This window comes from Schistocerca americana, chromosome 1 (genome assembly GCF_021461395.2).
Source record: "Schistocerca americana isolate TAMUIC-IGC-003095 chromosome 1, iqSchAmer2.1, whole genome shotgun sequence".
NCBI lineage: Eukaryota > Metazoa > Arthropoda > Insecta > Orthoptera > Acrididae > Schistocerca > Schistocerca americana.
Window position 1 is genome coordinate 1,161,590,772 of NC_060119.1, and position 21,076 is coordinate 1,161,611,847.

Here is a 21,076-nt window from a genome sequence, read left to right on the forward strand (position 1 = left end):
TGAAACATGGACGATAAATAGTTTGGACAAGAAGAGAATAGAAGCTTTCGAAATGTGGTGCTACAGAAGAATGCTGAAGGTTAGATGGGTAGATCACATAACTAATGAGAAGGTATTGAATAGAATTGGGGAGAAGTTTGTGGCACAACTTGATTAGAAGAAGGGATCGGTTGGTAGGACATGTTTTGAGGCTCCCCACCAATTTAGTATTGGTGGGAAGCGTGGAGGGTAAAAATCGTACAGGGAGACCAAGAGATGATTACACTAAACAGATTCAGAAGGATGTAGGGTGCAGTATGTACTGGGAGGTGAAGAAGCTTTCACAGGATAGGGTAGCATGGAGAGCTGCATCAAACCAGTCTCAGGACTGAAGACCATAACAACAACAACGACAACAACAACAACACTGCAATATTATTTACTCTGTTAAATATTGTGGGCTAGCATGAGACTCTGAAATAACCCAATACCACGATAACATACGTACGAACATCGGCTATTCCGAAGTACGCACGAAATAATATTTTATACACAGCGGGCAACTCACCGCCTTCTAAGAGAGAGTTCGCGTGAGCGCTGCTATTATGGAGAGAAAATATGCTTGCTTTTACGCAAACTGTAATGATTAATTTGGTTCTCATGGGCTACTTGTCATTTACGTACCAACTTTCACAAAGAAACTGAGATACTTTTTATGCTTATGAAACGGAATATTTTTCTTTATTTACTATTGGTTATCTGCAAGGCAAAAACTTAGGAGAATCTCATCTGCCGTTTAGCGGCCAATCTTAAGCATACTGAACTCATTCAGTAAGAAAACATTAATGAATGGAATTTGCCTTTACTAGCTTTGAAACTATTAAACGATCAAAATAGAGAAGTCTCTCGCATTTACATTTAATATTACACACTGAATTTCCAACTGAAAAATATCGTCAGCGTAATGACCGACCAAATACTACTAGGGAAGGAGAATTCCCCGCAACACGAAGCCGGCCGGTGTGGCCGAGCGGTTCTAGGCGCTTCAGTCTGGAACCGCGCGACCGCTACGGTCGCAGGTTCGAATACTGCCTCGTGCATGGATGTGTGTGATGCCCTTAGGTTAGTTAGGTTTAAGTAGTTCTAAGTTCTGGGGGACTGATGACCTCAGTCGGTAAGTTCCATAGTGCTCAGAGCCATTTGAACGCAACACGAAGTTCTGAAACAGAGTTATTAATTACAATTAATGGTGGCAATTATGGGAGGTGCTCACTTCTTCAATAACCAACACTTTCTAAAAACAATTGGACATATTCTCATAGCTTACAGACAGTCTTACATTAAATATCGGACTGTGCTACAATGACGGCCTTCCTCTAGACGAAACAAGCTAGGAAAGAAAAAATCTACCCCCAAAAAAATTATCTCTGTTGTTCTTCATCTACGTTGCACATATACTATATACAAAAAGGCCATTTGTTAAACGCATCGCTGTTTGCGAGCTTTACAGACTACGTCCGTGTGCGCTATGAATATCAAATACTAAAAAGTGTAGTTTATACTACACTTTTTAGTATTTGATATTCATAGCGCACACGGACGTAGTCTGTAAAGCTCGCAAACAGCGATGATATTCATATCATGAATATCAAATACTAAAAAGTGTAGTATAAACTACACTTTTTAGTATTTGATATTCATAGCGCACACGGACGTAGTCTGTAAAGCTCGCAAACAGCGATGCGTTTAACAAATGGCCTTTTTGTATATAGTATATGTGCAACGTAGATGAAGAACAACAGAGATAATTTTTTTGGGGGTAGATTTTTTCTTTCCTAGCTTGTTTCGTCTAGAGGAAGGCCGTCATTGTAGCACAGTCCGATATTTAATGTAAGACTGTCTGTAAGCTATGAGAATATGTCCAATTTGATATTCATAGCGCACACGGACGTAGTCTTCCATATTTTTTATCGCACAAAAAAAACCTTTTTAATTTTTCTCGAAATGTCAATTTATGTGACGTTCCGTCACAGCTCGCGGCTTCTGTTGCCTCAGGCTGCAACGCAAGTTGTCAGTTAGTTACTGACAATGCTTGCAGCTGACAACCCGTACTCATATGACCAGCTGTTGTTGTCTCTGTGAACATCGTACTTAAATTACAGTGAGCAACAGAATGTCCGAAGCCAGCAGTGAAAGACTTCAGCCTGTTATAATTTTGCAAACTGAACTCACAAGGGGACTCAGAGCAATCAGATTTTTATAATTTTTTTGTATTTATACTAAGTGCAATCAGCACAATTAACTGTTGGATGAGAGAACGAGGCAAAAAAAAAAAAAAAAAAAAAAAAAAAAAGGAAGCAGAATTATATTTCAAACACCATTCACAAGTAAATAACCAAGTTCAATAAACATCTATTTTAAAGAATTAATTTACACACCGCTAATAATAAAATTACTTAAATTTCGATTGTAAAAAAATTGCAAAAAAAAAAAGAAAGTCCGACAAAATGGAACAACCAGCGGACCCAGTCGACGTAACAGGACCACACAACAGGCGCCACAGGCTCGGACAGAAAGGCAGTTACAATCAATCACTGCACCAGAGTGTAATTTAGGATTACACTTCAAATATAAACAGAGTCTCAGTAATGTTGCCCCTTTTTTGCCAAAGCCAAATCACCCTGAAATCTTAAATCATGGTGCAGTAGGAAATAATGTAAATATAAAAAAATTTTGAATATTGAACTTCCCGGAGCAAAAACGGCCACAAATAATTTAATCCTTGAAATATTCATTGTCATTAAAAAAAATTCCAATAAGCTTTCAGGAGGGTGCCAGTTTCAACAGCACCAACCATAAGATATGCATTACAAATAGTTAAAAACGGTTAACTTAAGAATAAATACTTGCTCGAGGTTATTGTTATTGTCATTGGAAATTTGTGGTTAGGACTATGAAACCAAACTGCTGAGGTCACCCGTCCCTAGGCTTACACACTAATTAAACTAGCTTACGCTAAGGACAAAACACACACCCATGCCCGAGGGAGGACTCGAACCTCCGACAGGGGGAGCCGCACTATTGTTATTACTAGCGTTTAAATTCAGAACGGCCACATTCAGCTATGCAGTAAAACTTTTATTTTCTTATGTGAGAAAATGAAACACCTACAGCCGTACTTATGATGTCATTTATTGTATGACTACCAGTTTCAGTGCTTCAGTGCAACATCTTCAGGCCTTAGCTGATGCCGAGAGGGTTAACACCAACCGTATGCACGATGTGTCAGAAGTCAATATCTATAACTATTTTTCGCAGATTAGCTGTAACCGCAATGTCGTCTCTCCAACCAAGCACTCCGTCTTCAGGCCACAAGTGGCCCATTGGGACCATGCGACCGCCGTGTCTTCCTCACTGAGGATGCGGATAGGAAGGGCGTATGGTCAACACACCGCTCTTCTGGTCGTTATGACGGTTTTCTGTGACCGGAGCCGCTACTATTCTGTCGAGTAGGTCCTCAATTTGAATCACGAGGCTGAGTGCGCCCCGAAAAATGGCAACAGCGCATGGCGGCCCGGATGGTCACCCATCCAAGTGCCGCCCACGCCCGACAGTGCTTAACTTCGGTGATCTGACGGGAACCAGTGTATCAACTGCGGCAAAGCCGTTGCCTCTCCAACCAAGAGAGAACAGTAAAATGCATCAGCTGTTGCTGTCGGTGTTTCATTTTCTTACATAAGTGAACGGCCGAAGTCTCCCTCACCTTCAGTCATAAGGATGGAGATACAAAAATTTTATTATTTTTCGTTGACTCCAACGAAATTAAAAGGAAAGCGTCCGTATACCATAACAGTCCTCGAGCGGCAAATGCCGTTTGTCAATTAAACTCTTTAATGACTCGGGAGTTCAAGGCCCAGCCTAAGGCGCTATAATGATTCTAGGGACTGATTCAGACTGGACAGCAGCTTTACAACTTAAGAAACATACAGCATTTTTTAAGCAACAAACAGTTATAATAACTCACTGTAGAAGGATAATGATTCATTTATTACAGTATGGTATCACTCATCTCTTCCTGCAGTCATGAATTTTCAGAGACGTCTGTAAACCGTTTACTAACATAACCTGCAAGTTACTCTTCATTTGTCTTAATAAGAGCGTCCTCTGCCTTTGCTCTTCTGTTCTTTGCATCAGATTTAGTCGGATTACTTAATGTGACAGGTTGCGGAATATTCTAAGAATCACACACACACTCGTAATTTTGGTCGTGCTCGAGGATACCACCACTCAGTCCCTTCCAAATCTTTAAACGTATTAAATATTAAAACATATTCTCGTTTTCTATACGGCGCTCTTCACTAGTACGCGCAATCTGTTGGACATAAAACTATCCATGCCCACACTGTATTTTGTAATATCCTGGGCGTTCTGAGCCCTACATAATCTTTCACAGGATTCATGAGTTGTCGAATCTTTCCTGGAGTTCTAAAGACTGAATCGTTTTCATAGGTCTTTAGGAGTCGTCTACGTTCAGAGCCCTACATCAGGCTGTTCCAACCGAGCTCCATGGAGCAGGAGCCCTCCGGAGCGCTCACTGCGGCAGCTCGGAGCCCGCGTGGAGGGGGAAAGCGAACTCACTGCCCCCTGGCCGCATGCAGCCGTAATAATCCGTGCTCAATGACAGCTATGACTAGCCGCGGGAGCTCTGTACCTCTATTTGAGGATACCTTTCTATTCACTGAGAGGGATGGTCGACCGCAGTGTTTTGTATGTCATAAAGTATTTAATTCTGCGAAGAGGTACAATATACAGAATTAAATACAGTCAGGTAGAAGGCGTTGCACGCAGAGAACTGGTAGCCAGGCTTAAGAACGACATACCAGTAGACGTATGTTTAAAAACGGATTCGTAATACGGAGGGTATCAAAACATGCAACATAGTTCGTGTTCTGTAATGCACCAAGAGGCACTGCGTGCTGAAACAGTAGAGCTAGGTGGCGTAATGAAAGATGTCGTGAACTGTGTGAATTTTGTGCGTCGTCAAAGGATTCCTGAAAGATGTGGAAGCGGAGTATGGGGATATATCTTACCACAGTACAGTTCGTTGACTGAGTCGGGGAAAAGTTCTTGATGTTTTCTTTGCCATTAGTGAGGAAATACCCATTTTCTCGAAATGAAAGGGGAAGAAATGCGTTGTCTGAAAGATATAAAATGGATATCAGACCTGGCGTTCCTAGCTGACATAACTATGCATCTGAATAATTTAAATCTGTCATTGCAGGGCAGAGGGCAGCTAATCGTTGACATGCACGACCAGATCAAAGTGTTCATGGAAAAGTTACGTTTATTTGAGAGACAGATGAATAATGGACATCTAATGTTCTTGCTTCTTTAAAACTACCTGATGGTACTACTTTCGGCGATTACCAAGCAAAGTTAAAGCAGCTCATCACGTCGTTTGAAACACGATTCCGAGACCTCACTAGTTTGGAAATGGAACTTATGGTGTTCAGCACTCCTTTTTCAGTTTCCACCGATGACTTGTCATCGTCGCTTCAATTGGAGATTATTGATTTGCAAAATTCAACTTTGTTGAAAGAGAGGTACTACATCACGTTGTATTTGTCACGATGGTAATGTTCATTACAGAAAAAACATTTCCCAAACTTCACAACAATGCCGCTCAGATCATGTGCATTTTTGGATTTACGTTTTGATGTGAGCAGCTTTTCTGAGCAATGAAAACAGTTATTAAGTAAGGAACGATCGCTTCTTCAGGATGCAACAATGAAGGCCATCCTCCGCATTAACGCTGCGAACACTTTGACGCCTGATATTTCCGATCTTGCAATGAAAAGAAAATTTCAAACTACAGAGGCCCAATAAATTTAGTATGCAATTTCTTGTAAAACATTTGTTTCTTATTTATTTCCTGAAGATCGTATTTCCTGGTGTAGCACGTCACCACGTCTCAGCAGCTAAGAGTGTGAGGTTTTCGATCTTGTAAGACGCAGCTGGCACATCAAAACCCTTGCCTTGCCGCCTGCTTCAGCCAGCCGTGCCACGTGCCACGTGGCGGCCCACTTGACTGGTCACAGCGAGCGACGCGGCTCCCTGGAGCAGGGAGCGCTCCGCGGCTCACAGCGGAGCCCACGAGCCCACTTTCGAGGCCTCATGAGTTCTCGAATTTTTCCTGGAGTTCTAAACTCTGAATCGTTTTTATCCCTCTTTATTCGCCTGCTACTCTTTCCTGTCACTGACAAAGTGACCGCACCTAATCTTCATCACTGATTTCGTCTAAATTTATGGCACTTGCAGGGCTTGGCCGGGGATCAAAGTGACAGTTGTCGGAGGTCCAGGTGTCCAAGCGCTTGGACAAAAAAATAATGTTCTTGGTGCAGGTGGGGTGAGGTATGAATCACTTACGTTTGCTTGGCCTCCAGGCAGCGGTTAGCGCAGCGGAATGACTGCAGAGCGGTAATACAGGGTCATCGGTTCGAGTCGTTGCTCACAAAGTTTTCCTTCTTTTTTATTTTCAGATTATACTTTACTTGCGCTGCAAATAAATCGCAAAAACACTGCATATTATTGCGTTTATTAAAATTTTCGTAAAGCGAAAGAAAAGAAAATGCAAGGGAAAACTTCAGATTGCAAATAGATTTCCAGGGAGGGATTGTAAGACGCACACGAGAATTTCTTGTATAAAATTAGATGCTTTCGTTATATTACAGCTGTCGATTTAAACTTGCTGGGGTGATATTCATCGGAAAAACAAGAGAAGCAACAATTTTAATTTTTGATTACACTTTATAGGCGCAACATTTTTACAGTTACTGTGTTTTTCAAAATTTCTATAGAGAAACAAAACAGTTTACATTCAAAAAAGGTTATCTCTCATCGAAAAATTCAGCAGAAAACCACGCGTAACGCATCATTTCGCCAAATCTTGGCACGGATATCTGGTGATGTACTATGAAATTTGTTTTGGTATGGTCTTCTCTTAATGTTATTTGTTTTCACCTCTCGATAAGATCAGAGCAGTTTCAAAGCTTTTTTAATAAAATTCTTCACCTGAAGGTAAAAATAGACATAGCACGGTTGCACTATACAAATATACATATATTGAAGGGGATCGTAACTTGGAAATTTATTTGCAGTCCAAAATTTTCCTTTGCGTTTTATGAAAGTCTTAATAAATACAATATACCGGGCGTTGTTTCGATTTATTTTCAATGCAAGTAAAGTAAAAACTAAAAATAGTGAAGAAACAAAAATTTCTGCGTAGGGGTTCAAACCCAAGACCATCGTATTACCGTTCTGCACTCTTTCCTCTGTAGGCACTCTTTCCTCTGTAGGCTAAGCTAACGTAAATGGCTCACACCTCGCCCGACCCCCGCCAGAAATTGTATTTTTTGTAAATGTGGTTCTCAGACGAGACGTCGGTTGTTGTGAAAATACGACAATATTTCGTCGGCGCAACACACTGTGGAGTTTTCACGACGACATCCGACGTCTCACCCGACAACCATATTTACAAGTTCGTCGGGAAAACCTCAAGCAACACGTGTTTTTTTTTTTTTTTTTTTTTTTTTTTCTTTCTTGAACGCTTGACCATCTGGAGTACCCAATTCTGTCATTTTCATTTCTGGTCAGGCTCTGCGTATAACATAAATCATACATCTGGTCGAAATCGGTTAATATTAGTAGGCGCGGTCCCCTAAGGAGCCACAGAACGGTAAAAAAAAGCAAAAAAAAAATTTCTTCTTGTCCTGCCATGGGGCCTTCTCGTACGTGTCTTCGGTAAAGTGGCTTGCGAAATTTGGCGAATGGGGTAGTCGTTTGTCCTTAAACACTCTGCCCAAGTAGCTCAGTTCCTTCGGCAGGTTTTCAGCCTCTGAAACAGCTTCAGCTCGTTGCACAAAGGTCCTTTGCAACAGATCGTGTTTGTGATGGTTGCTGGTTGGTGGTAGCGTGCAGAAACCGATCAGTGAGCGTGGGTTCCCTGTAACCTTACAGCTGAGACGCCCGCTTGCTTTTCGACGTACGAGAACGTCAAGGCACACTCTGTCTTTAAGTCCATCATAAACTTGATGTGTATATGGTTTTGAAATTATCGCGAGTGTCACGCGGAGCGTTTTTGTTGTTGCAGGGAGGCGGAGCGCGAGGCGGCGGAGGCGGCCTCGGCGCCGGCGGGGGCGGCGCTGCGCCCTGCCGCCAGCTCGGATCTGCTGTCGCCGCGCCCGTCCACGTCCGCGTCGTCGACGCCCGAGGGCGACTCGGGCTCCGGCACCGGCAAGAAGCTGTCGCACCTGCGCAGCCTGAAGCAGTGGGCGGGCAGGGCCAAGCTGCGGCTGACGCGCCGAGACTCCACCCCCACCCCGACACCCGCTGCCGCCCCCGCGCCGACCCCAGACGCCGCCCCCGCCGCTCCTGCACCGCCGCCGATGCCGACGCAACCGTCCGGATCGCAGCCCCACACCGACCACGCCGTCAACGTCTACGAAAGCGTCGGTTCCCATCTGCCTATCGCCGGTATGTCAAGACTGTACAGTTACACTCTCCAAACATATGGTAAATTTTTAATTAACTACGCGTACTACCTTTAAAATCAACGCTAGATGTTCATGTGTCACCCCGAAGTCCATGCGAGTGGCAGAGGCTGCAGGTGAGGCTGATTAGTCATGCGTTACACTCATTCTTCCTATTGTGTACGTCACACACACCTGCCTCTCTGAAGTCTGATTTAAATTAGTTGACATCTGACGTTTTGTGCTCCAACCAGTCCCGTCTGCAGGCTGCCTCCACAGAGCTCCATTCATAGCATAGATACGGAATAGCTTTAATGTCTCTGTCTCCCAAAACCTACGTAAAAAATCTAAAATTCAAGTATGGTATAAATCTGTATAGCGTCTCTAAGCAAGCCGAAAATCTGCTCTTACGTTTAATTAGGGCCAAAGTTGCATCAAGGTTTTTGAAGCGGGTGAAATTTTCCGTCTGAGAAATAGCATCCAACTCAAAAACTACTAAACGCACTGAATTAAATTCTTCTGCAAATGAAATGTCAAATCAAGCCGTCTACATTTCCAATTTTATATTATTTATGCGACCAGTTTCAGCGTTTCAGTACGCCGTCTTCTGGCCCCCTCACAGACCTGTAAGAAGAATCCAACGGCATGTGCAATCGAAACAGGGCACTAGTAGACTTCTACCAAGTCTACGCCTACCAGTTACTAAGAGTCTGATATTGATGAATGAAGGGATCGCGTAGTTGAAAAAAAGAAGTCTACAGTTACCAGTAGCTGAATGCTGGCCCGTATTTCAGTTGCACATGGCGCTGGATTCTTCCCACACGTTATTCAGGCGGTCTGAAGATGGCGTAGTGATTCGCTGAAACTGGTTCCATAAATGATATAAAATTGTAATATAGACGGTTGAAGATGTTTTTGATGTGACATTTTAAACTGAACAGCCGAAGTTCCTCAACCATCCTGTATAAAGATGGACTACTACAGGCAAATTCTTTTTGTTGTCCACCTAAATACCTCATTCAGCAACAGACCTTTCCAAAGTTGCGTGTCACTTTGCGTTTGATATGTATAAACTTCGTAAGATGGCGCTTTATTGCAATGTTCTCGGTAGTTAACACGTGAAGTTCAAAATCTCAGTTCCCTACAAAAATCACGTTAAATTTTTGAAATTCACTTGTGTTGTAGATGTTCACAGGATGTCCCAGGAGGAATGGTAAATATTCATGGATATGATAGGAAAAATTGTTTCAAGCAAAACACTTCGTACGGGCATATGCACTATTCGAAATGGTTTCCGAGATGCAACACATTTAATGTACATTGTTATTTGTGGAACTGATAGGTTTACACGCAGCTGGTTTGGATCATACCTAACAAATCAAAAAGTTGTGCTGAATAATTCAAACAATGTTGAAAAGGTAGAAAATGTTAGTGGCTAGGGAGAAACCACTAAGGTGGTCCCACAGGGTTCAATTTTGGGTCCATTCCTGTAGCAGAAAGACATCCAGAGCAAAGAGTTTGAAAGCAACGAGGTAGGTCGCGCTAGAATAAAGAGGTTTGATGGGTACGACACACACGTGCGCGCCACTAGCCCAAAAACAACCGTGCATTAATGCGTTCTGTCTCGGAAACCATTCGGAATAAGGCATATGTCCATATGAAGTTTTTCGCTTCAAATAAGCGTTCCTGTTATATCCTTGAATATTGACCAATTTCTCGTAGTGCCGTCCCAATGACCGTCTTCTCACTACTTTAATCGGACATCATAAAGCACGCAGACTAAACGTTACACGAATATCCAACAATGGTTCACTGACATCTGGCAGGGACAATGCTTTGTGCAGCGGAAGTAGCAACATAATTGTAGCTTCCAATGCCACTACAGCTCCCACTGATTTAATGCTGGCGGGAGCATGCAGCGTGGAATTAATCGGACTATATATGCCGCACATTGACTATTTCCGTCTCCTTCATCAGCGGCGTAGCGTGTAACTCATCAGCGTAACAATTTGAATCTCAAACACTCTATTGTAGATGGACTGTTATTACATAAAGGACAGCTGAGGTTACATTTATTGTCAGCAGTGCAAGAAGATGGCCAAACAGGGATGAGTAGCAGAAATAATCTGCAACAATACCGACATTGCGATAATCCCTTGGAGGAGCTACTTAACAAACCTAAAGTAACGCATTCGTGGATGGTTGTGACTTGTACAACTCTGATTCTCCATGATGTATACTATTTTACCTCACTTACGGCTGCCGTTGGATTTTACAGGACGGCGGGAAATTCAATTGAAGAGGTCTCACGCAAGGTGATTTCACATCACCAAAAATTATCAGCAGCCCTAGCGAAGGAGTTCAGATCCCTAAACTGGAACACTCTTAATAGTTACTGGAAAATTCCTGAACAATAATCGTTTGTGACATGTAGCTCAAGTGTAGACAAATTTCAACGACAAATAGAAGAAGCTAACAGAGTTAAGTTTGAAAGTAGTCCTGAAAATCATTTATAATGGTACAAACGTAATACATAATGTCAACAAAAGGTAAGATTTCTTTCAGTCCAAAGGTTGTTTTGAATGTCATACTGCTCTACTAGGCATTGTTCTATTGGAGTTGGTATGCCGTTGCCTTCCTCGGACCTTTCAACTAATTTAACCAGCCATTTATAGGGGGACTTAAAATAGTTTAACGTGGATTCCGAAACATGATGTAACTTGACATTTACAAATATCTGCAAGAAGTGGAAGGAGCGATAGACAGATGCCTGTCACAAAAAAATCGTAGGACTGATTCGCGAGTGAACTCGGCACCTTTGGAATTGTTGTATGACACCCATTGAGCTGCACCAACGTATTGAAAAGAAAACAGTTTTAACTGACACTCGAGTAATAAAACCATTGGTTGTTTTTAATAAATTTTCATTTAGAACAGCCGGCGATGAATGGGCGGACGAGACAGGAAACAATCAGAAGGGTAAAAATGGTCTGCAGTGCTTTTAGTGAAACTAAGTAGTATTTTCAAATTGAGGCTACCAGTGAGTCTGAAGTTCAGTCATTGCGTATTAAAAGTTTTGAGGTATGACAGGGAGACTAGGGCTTTTAACGAGAAAACCATTGAATACCTGAGTAGCTGAGTGATAAGTGGAGTGATGCTTACTGAGAATTAGTGGGGGGAGACGGAAAATGACTAATGGATCAGGTAGCAGACTAAATTGTAGGCGTAACTACGACTGTAATGAAAAGTGATCGAGAACTTGTACCCGAGGAAATAGATGGTCAGTGGGCGAAGGGAGTGCTTTACTGGACTCAAAGAGATAAGAAAAGAGCGAAATGAAAGTGGCTAATGTATGTGGCTGGATAGCTCAGCTGATAAGCGCCAGACTTCAAATTCAAAGGGTTAGGGTTCGATCCACAATCGATCCAAAGATATGTTCTGTGACCTATCACGTTTTTAATTTCTGAACATTATTTTTAATGGGAAAAATGCGAGTTTATGGCGTAGTTCGGGGTGCACGTTAGATTGCAGGTCCCCCCTGCAACTGATGGAGTAAATCAGTTCCAGGGACCAAGAAAATATAAGGATATGCCACTTGCAATAGGACCGTATGAGTAAAAACAAAAAAAAAATGGTTCAAATGGCTCTGAGCACTATGGGACTCAACATCTTAGGTCATAAGTCCCCTAGAACTTAGAACTACTTAAACCTAACTAACCTAAGGACATCACATACACCTATGCCCGAGGCAGGATTCGAACCTGCGACCGTAGCAGGCGCGCGGTTCCGGACTGCAGCGCCAGAACCGCACGGCCACCGCGGCCGGCTGAGTAAAAACACTGCGACGTGCAAACCAATCTTCGGTTTGAAGAAAGATTTACTTTTCAGATGACACAGGGAAATTTTGAGAAGCAGTATGGATATCGATCGCTGACGACTATAATACGTGCAGATGTCTAGAGGACGTCTTAATGCAGCCGTGGGTGTAAGTGATTGATGGTGACGGTGACCTTACCAGTGCCTTGCATTAAAGCATTTCTAGTCAATCAACTGTCTGTCTCCATAACCGGGATTGCTAATGCACGCCCGTGCAGTGTCGGTCAACTCAGGGATAATGTGTTCGAATCCTGACGAAGAAATTTTCATCTATAGTGTTCAGCCGTCAAGGTAAGGAGAGGCGATGACATACACTTCCTGATCACCAGAATCGGCGACAATCTCCTTGGCTCCAAACATATTTGAAATGAAACTTCCTGGCAGATTAAAACTGTGTGCCCGACCGAGACTCGAACTCGGGACCTTTGCCTTTCGCGGGCAAGTGCTCTACCATCTGAGCTACCGAAGCACGACTCACGCCCGGTACTCACAGCTTTACTTCTGCCAGTATCTCGTCTCCTACCTTCCAAACTTTATTGAAATGTCTCATGGTGTGAAGGCATGCGACAGGGTTGATGTTGATGCCGGATGAGTATTCGGCGTCCCCTTGATGCTATTCGAGAGACGTAGTGTATGTTCTGGCACGACGTTTCATCCTATCCCTTCCCTTCACCCCTAAGAAGGGGTGATGGGAAAGCATCGCTCCTGCCAAACGCAACTCGCCCTTTTTTCACATGATACCTTGCGAACCATGGATGAAGGGCATCAGACGGATGCCATATTCCTTGAGTTCCGGAAAGCGTTTGACTCGGTGCCCCACTGCAGACTCCTAACTAAGGTACGAGCATATGGGATTGATTCCCAAATATGTGAGTGGCTCGAAGACTTCTTAAGTAATAGAACCCAGTACGTTGTCCTCAATGGTGAGTGTTCATCGGAGGTGAGGGTGTCGTCTGGAGTGCCCCAGGGAAATGCCGTTTTCTATCTACAGAAATGATCTTTTGGATAGGGTGGATAGCAATGTACGGCTGTTTGCTGATGATGCTGTGGTGTGCGGGAAGGTGTCGTCGTTGAGTGACTGTAGGGGGATACAAGATGACTTGGACAGGATTTGTGATTGGTGTAAAGAATGGCAGCTAAGTCTAAATATAGATAAATGTAAATTAATGCAGATGAATAGGAAAAAGAATCCCGCAATGTTTGAATGATCCAGTAGTAGTGTAGCGCTTGACACAGTCACGTCGATTAAATATTTGGGTGTAACATTGCAGAGCGACATGAGGTGGGACAAGCATGTAATGGCAGTTGTGGGGAAGCCGGATAGTTGTCTTCGGTTCATTGGTAGAATTTTGGGAAGGTGTGGTTCATCTGTAAAGGAGACCGCTTATGAAACACTAATACGACCTATTCTCGAGTACTCCTCGAGCGTTTGGGATCCCTATCAGGCCGGATTGAGGGAGGACATAGAAGCAATTCAGAGGCGGGCTGCTAGATTTGTTACTGGTAGGTTTGGTCATCACGCGAGTGTTACGGAAATGCTTCAGGAACTCGGGTGGGAGTCTCTAGAGGAAAGTAGGCGTTCTTTTCGTGAATCGCTACTGAGGAAATTTAGAGAACCAGCATTTGAGGCTGACTGCAGTACAGTTTTACTGCCGCCAACTTATATTTCGCGGAAAGACCACAAAGATAAGATACGAGATTAGGGCTCGTACAGAGGCATAAAGGCAGTCATTTTTCCCTCGTTCAGTTTGGGAGTGGAACAGGGAGAGAAGATGCTAGTTGTGGTGCGAGGTACCCTCCGCAACGCACCGTATGGTGGATTGCGGAGTATGTATGTAGATGCAGATGTAAAAGAACGCGGGCACAACACTCAACTGTACAGGCAATCTTCAGTCAACGACACGACACAGATAAACACGCCATAACAGGTCGGAGGAAGACAGTGGCAAACCGCCTCCACTGGGGCCTTGTCCAGGACAGCAATGCGAGATCCGCACGTCTGCCCCCGACGCTCATCTCCTGAGTATAGGACTGATTTAAACTAGTCAATCAGTCAAGTATGCTATCCTTATCTCGAGTCACACCTCGTGTATAACTGCCAGATATTACATTTGTCTCAACGACGGAGGACGAACTTTTTCCATCCGGAACAACTCGTCTTTCTGCACTTATGGGGAGATACCCACCTGCGCATCATTCTCGGATGTTAGTTATAGTCTTCATGTGTGCAAATAAATTTTCCCGTGGACTTTATTCAAGTACGAGGTTTGTCCGGAAAATACGTATAACAGTTGAATAATGTCTTTATGTTACAAGTTGCAGCCATCGCCAGGTGGGACTACTGCTGTAATCAATCCCATCAACACTCAGTTCGAGTCAGAGCACTCTGCGTGAAGGTGAGAGTGTGCGGCAGCTTGTTGACAGTTACCCTTTTTCACCTGCCGTCGGCATGGAGCTCTCTGTGATTGAGGAACAGCGCGTCAACATCAAGTTTCTTGCAAAGCTAGGCAAGAATGGCCGTGAGATTTTTGAGTGTTTGAAACAGGTTTACGGAGACAATTCTCTGAAGGAACCAACCGTGAACAAGTGGTTAAAAAGGTTCCGGGATGGCCGAGAAGAAGCGAACGATGACCCTCGCCCAGGACGCCCGTCGACATCGAGTTCCGATGCAAATGTTGAACGAATTCGGGGTTGTGTTCTTAAAGACCGTAGATTGACAGTCAGAATGATTGCTGACGAGCTGTCAATCCCCAAAACAATCGTTCACGAAATCCTGACACAAAAACTTGAAATGAAGAAATTGTGTGCGAAAATCGTACCGAAGCTCTTGACGCCAGAACAGAAAGCAAAGAGGGTTGAGTGCTGTGAGGATTGGTTGGAAGTAGAGGAACGAGGGGACTTTCTGAACCGAGTCATCACTGGAGACGAGTCCTGGTTTTACGAATTCGATGTGGAGCTCAAATCTCAAAGCAAGGAATGGAAACTAGCAGGAGAACCGAGAACAAAAAAGTCGCGAAAATCAAGGTCCAATGTGAAGACAATGTTGATTGTTTTCTTTGATTCTAGGGGCATTGTTCACAAGGAATTTGTCCCTACCGGCCAGAGAGTGAACGGAAATTTTTACGTTGAAGTTCTGACACGTCTCAGAGCTCGTGTGGCCCGAGTTCGACCGGAGTTGGTGAAAGGAGGTAAGTGGATCCTTCATCACGACAACGCGCTCGCTCACACGTCGCTCGCTGTGCGCGAGTTTTTGGCCCGAAGCTCAATCACCGTGACAGACCACCCGCCTCATTCACCCGATTTAGCCCCGTGTGACTTCTTCGTGTTCCCGAAATGCAAAATGATGCTTCGGGGGCGGCACTTGGGAGATGTGGAAGCCATCAAGGCCGAAACGACACGGCAACTGAACAACATCGCAACTGAAGACTTTCAGCAATGTTATCAACAGTGGAAACGGCGTTGGCAGAAGTGTATCGCGTCTCAGGGCGAGTACTTTGAAGGAGACCATATTGTAATACCTGAATAATTGTAAAATAAAGTTATTATTCAACTTTTATACGTATTTTCCGGACAAACCTCGTATGCTATCCTTACCTCGAGTCCCATCCCGTGTATAACTGGCAGATATTACAATTGTCTCAACGACGGAGGACGAACTTTTTCCATCCGGAACAACTCTTCTTTCTGCACTTACGGGGAGATGACCACCTGCGCATCATTCTCGGACGCTGGTTAGTCTTCCTGTGTGCAAATCAATTTTCCCGTGGACTTTACACGCCCCAGCTACCACTGCTCGCTCGCGCCCCTCTGCTGCGGCGGCTGACGCACGGTGTGGCGTGGTGTTGCAGCGTCCTCGGGCCCGCTGAGCGTGGCGGTGAAGCTGCGAGAGAAGCGCGACCAGGCGCCGCCGCTGCACTCCTCGTCGGGCAACTGGTCCGCCAGCTCGGAGAGCGGCCGCGCCTCCCTGGGCTCCAGCACCAGCACCAGCCACCAGCCCAGGTAAGCCTTCGCCCGGCTCCTGCGTCACACTGGCCTCCGAAGTTTGTAGCAGAAGACCATCATCCGCAGCAGCTACTATTCAGGGTGTCCATAAAAGAACGTCCCAGTTATAAATTTTATCAGCTGTAAGCGTTGTACACGGCTGCTTCAAGGTCACAATTAAAGAGTGACACAAACAGTACCAGGAAAGTGGACTCCTTCCAGCTATTCGTAGAAATTACCATTCCTCGTGAAATAGTTCGTGGTGAGACATCGGTTCCATTTTCCCGTAAGACATCACAAAGCTCTTTCATGCATGTCTTGGCCAACTTCTTCGTGAAACATTTCGAAGCACAGGCACTGGACTTGAAGACTTGTAAACCTAACTTATGGTACAGGTACGTCGAAGATATTTTCGTTGTGTGCAGCCATGGTGAAGAACAGCTCCGTGACTTCCTAAGACATTTGAACAGCCTCCGTGCCAACATGACATTTACCATGGAAGTAGAAAAGGACAAAAAACTGCAATTTCTAGATGTGCTGGTCACAAGGATATCGAAAATCGACACACACCGACCGATACCTGCACAAACTATCAAACCACCACCCGAGCCAGAAAAGAGGCATGATTAATACGCTCGTAACGCGAGCAGGACGAATATGTGAGCCGCAGCACCTCAAACGCGAAATACAACACCTAGAAAGTGTTCTGACGAGCAATGGATACTCCACAAATTATATTTCAAGTGTAACAGAGCCAAACACTCGGCGAAGTAAAAAATATGTTCAAATGTGTGTGAAATCTTATGAGACTTAACTGCTAAGGTCATCAGGCCCTAAGCTTACACACTACTTAACCTAAATTATCCTAAGGACAAACACACACACCCATGCCCGAGGGAGGACTCGAACCTCCGCTGGGACCAGCCGTCGGTGAAGTAAGAAATCAGAAAAAGAAATGTCGGTTACGGCCTTTCTGCCATACATTCACAGAGTGACGGACAGAATAGGCCGTATATTGCACAAATACGGCATAAAGACGATTTGCAAACCGACAAGAAAGATCAAAGAGTGTCTTAGATCGGCAAAGGAGAAAAGAGACCCACTTGCAATGCCGGGAATATACCGCATACCATGCACATGCGGAAAAGTTTATGTCGGAATGACTGGACGATCAATCATCACCAGGAGCACAGAACATAAGCGACATTGCAGGTTGGGGCAGGTGGCGAAATCGGCCGTGGCAGAGCACGCTCTGAGTGAGACCGACCACGGAATAAAATTCGCCGACACGGAAGTTCTGGCTGTAGATAAGCTATTCAGAGAATCTGTAGAAATACAAGAACACGCGAATAGCTTCAACAAGAAAGAGGAAAGCCTTAAGGTAAACGTATCTTAGCTTCCCGTACAGCAGCGAACGACCGCCGCAGGTAACAAGAGGAGAACCGCACCGGAAATGAGCGCGGAGAAGCCCTCGGACGTTGGCGCGCCAGGTACATATAGTCTGCGGCCTTGAGCTCGACTCCAGTTCACCACAAGCAATGGATGGTAAAGCTTTGACAATGCCAGCCGTTCTTGCTGGCGAAACGTCAGTAAAATCATCAGACGAACGTCGGCCGAAGAACCCAAGACAGAAGTCAATAGGCAGTTTGTCAACAAGTGGCCACGAAAGCCTTAATAATTTTGTATCATGCGCTAAGTCAAAACGTAGACGAAAGTGTGTGTTGAATGATCGTGGCAGACGGTCTCTGAAGACGATTGTTGCCGTGGTGGCCGAGCGGCTCTAGGCGCTTTAGGCTGGAACCGCGCGACCGCTACGGTCGCAGGTTCGAGTCCTGCCTCGAGCATTGCTGTGTGTGATGTCCTTAGGTTAGTTAGGTTTAAGTAGTTCTAAGTTCTAGGGGACTGATGACCTCAGATGTTAAGTCCCATAGTGCTCAGAGCCATCTGAAGACGATTGTGACGAAGAATAAGGGGACAACAGCAGCAAAAGTCACTGTAGAATTGATTGTCGCACTCACGAACCCCGTCAGCACGAAGACAACAGGAAGGGAGCTCCAGATGCAGGGCGAGCTGGAATTCCAGAACCACTCGTCAGTGATGCAAATGCCTGTAAAAGGAAATTGTGATGTAAATCCATAAAACCTGGACTTCAGAGCAATGGAAGGACATGATTTGGTCGGATGAATCTTGTTTCACACTATTTCTAACTTCTGGCCGAGTTCACCTCCCAAGAGTGAAACGTGGCGGGGATTCTGTGACAGTTTGATCAGGCGTATCGTGTGATATTCCATGGGACTCATGGTTACTCTGCAAAGTCTCATTACTGCCAGCGATAAAGTGACCATTTTGGCTGATCTGGTCCATCCCATGGTACAATATTTTGTTAAGAAATGGTTATGCTGTATCCAAGACGACAGGCCTCCTGCTCACAGAGCTCGCATCGTCCACGACTGGTTTTGTAAGGACGAGGATGGATTTCGCATTTCCTATGGCCAGCACAGTCACCAGACCTGAAAATTATTAGCCTCTGTGGTCTATTTTGGGCAGAAGGTTGAGTGACTGCTACCCACCTCCATCATCATTACCTGAACTTGCCACTATTTTGCAGGAAGATTCTCTTGAAAACAATACAGGACCTGTATTTATCCATTCGGACTGGAGTTGGAACCCGTCCTGAAAGCCAGCAGATTTCCTAACCGTATTACGCATGGTAATGTTTTGTCAGTTTCCGCGGTCCCTCCCGCTGGAGGTTCGAGACCTCCTTCGGTCATGGGTGTGTGTGTTGTTCTTATCATAAGTTAGTTTAGTTAGTGCGTAAGTCTAGTGTCCGATGACCTCAGCAGTTTGGCCCCTTAGGCATTCACACACATTTGAACAGTTTGTATGTTTGAAGTTTCCATATTTTTGTCCAAACCCTGTATGTAGATATAAAATAAAGCTACATAATTTATGTTTTGTTTGTGTCCAGGTACATGTCTGTATTTCAGGTTCATATTAAAATTCACGCACTACAGTACCGTGAGATTCCGTTGCAGGAGACAAAGCAAAATGGTGCAACACGTTGATAAAGTGGAGTATCGTGTGTGGCTGAACCAGTATCAAGTGAGGAATCTAGTAATATACTCTCTAAAACGAGAAGAACGACCCAAAACACACAGAAATTATCCGAATGGGTCGGAAATCGGTAGATGTGATGTACAGAGAAACATACGATTACAATTTCCAAAAAAACAGGATGATTTATTCAAGAGGAAAAGTTTCATAAACTGAGCAAGTAAATAACGCGTTGGTCCACCTCTGGCTCTTATATAAGCAGTTATTGGCTGGGCATTGATTGATAGATTTGTTCGATGTCCTCCTGAGGGATAGCGTTGCAAATTCTGTCGAATTGGCGTGTTAGATCATCAAAATCCCGATCTAGTTGAAGGGCCCCGCCCATAATGCCCCGAACCATTCTCCGTTGGGGAGAGATCCAGAGACCTTGCTGCTCAAAGTGCGGTTTGGCAGGCACTTACACAAGCAGTAGCAACTGTTCCCGTGTGCGCACGGGCGTTATCTTGCTGAAATATAAGCCCAAGATGGATCACACACATCCATGCCCGAGGCAGGATTGGAACCTGCGACCGTAGCGGTCGCGCGGTTCCAGTCTGTAGCGTCTAGAACCGCTCGGCCAATACGGCCGGCCCGAAGGTTTGGAAGTGATCCGGTACTCAGGATTATTTTACATCTAAATGCTTCGTTTCAAGGCGCATGCGCGGCCCCCCCCCCCCCCCCCCCTTACCCCTCGCACACAGGTACAGTATGACTTTTCCCGGAGCAGGTCGACGACGACGGTGTCGTCGGCGACGGGCGCGGGCCACGCGCTGAACACGTCGGCCAGCTCGTCGGGCACGCTGACGCCCGACCTGGCGGCGAGCATCGCCGACCAGGACTCGAGCTCGGTGTACTCGTGCGACACGGAGGGCTACTACACGTCGTTCCACCTGGACAGCGGGCTGAAGCCGCTGCGCGAGGAGGACCCGGTGGCGGTGGCGGCGGCGGCGGCGGCTGCGGCCGGCTGCCCGCCCCTGGCGCCACCGGGCGTCGCGCTGGGGCCCACCGGGACGCTGCTGCCGCAGCAGGCGCTGCACTCCACCTGCGCGCTCTCCACCGGCGGCTCGCCCAACCGCACGCTCACCGCCGACTCCGAGTACGAGCTCTTCGGCAAGGTGAGCCATAATTGTGTCCCAGTCTAACATAACAGTCGGGACACTCCTGTGAAAGTTGTTACCGTTTGACAGCCGGAGTGACACCAGCGCTCCGAGGCCATTAAAATTGTTACACTCTAAGATGACGAGCTACAGACGAGAAATTTAACCGACAGGAAGAAGATGCTGTGATATGCAAATGATTAGCTTTTCAGAGAATTCACACAAGGTTGGCGCCGGTGACGACACCTACAACGTCCTGACATGAGGAAAGTTTCCAACCTATTTCTCATACACAAACAGCAGTTGACCAGTGTTGCCTGGTGGAACGTTGTTGTGATTGAACCAATTTGTCGTTCTGCAGGCCTGCTGTGTTTTACTCATCGTCGCATGTTCCCCAAGTACGACCTTCATTTTTATATTATTGTAAGTGGGACAAGCTACGGCCAAATATGGGAGAAATACGCTGTACATGTAAACCTCAACTACTCAAAAGCCAATAACACTTCAAAAGTGCTGTTATAA

At 45.2% G+C, this 21,076-nt stretch overlaps 1 protein-coding gene and 1 pseudogene across 1 annotated transcript in view; one reads left to right on the top strand and one right to left on the bottom strand.

Moving 5' to 3' along the window:
- The window catches only part of LOC124597760 (mucin-19-like), a 503,731-nt gene that overhangs the window by 453,234 nt on the left and 29,421 nt on the right, over positions 1-21,076 (top strand). Inside the window, exons 5-7 of the mRNA XM_047135958.1 lie at positions 8,163-8,511; positions 16,232-16,382; positions 20,185-20,572. Of these exons, the coding sequence (XP_046991914.1) occupies positions 8,163-8,511; positions 16,232-16,382; positions 20,185-20,572 (888 nt within the window). The remainder of the gene's footprint in view (positions 1-8,162; positions 8,512-16,231; positions 16,383-20,184; positions 20,573-21,076) is intronic.
- Positions 3,534-3,651, bottom strand: LOC124557636 (annotated as a pseudogene).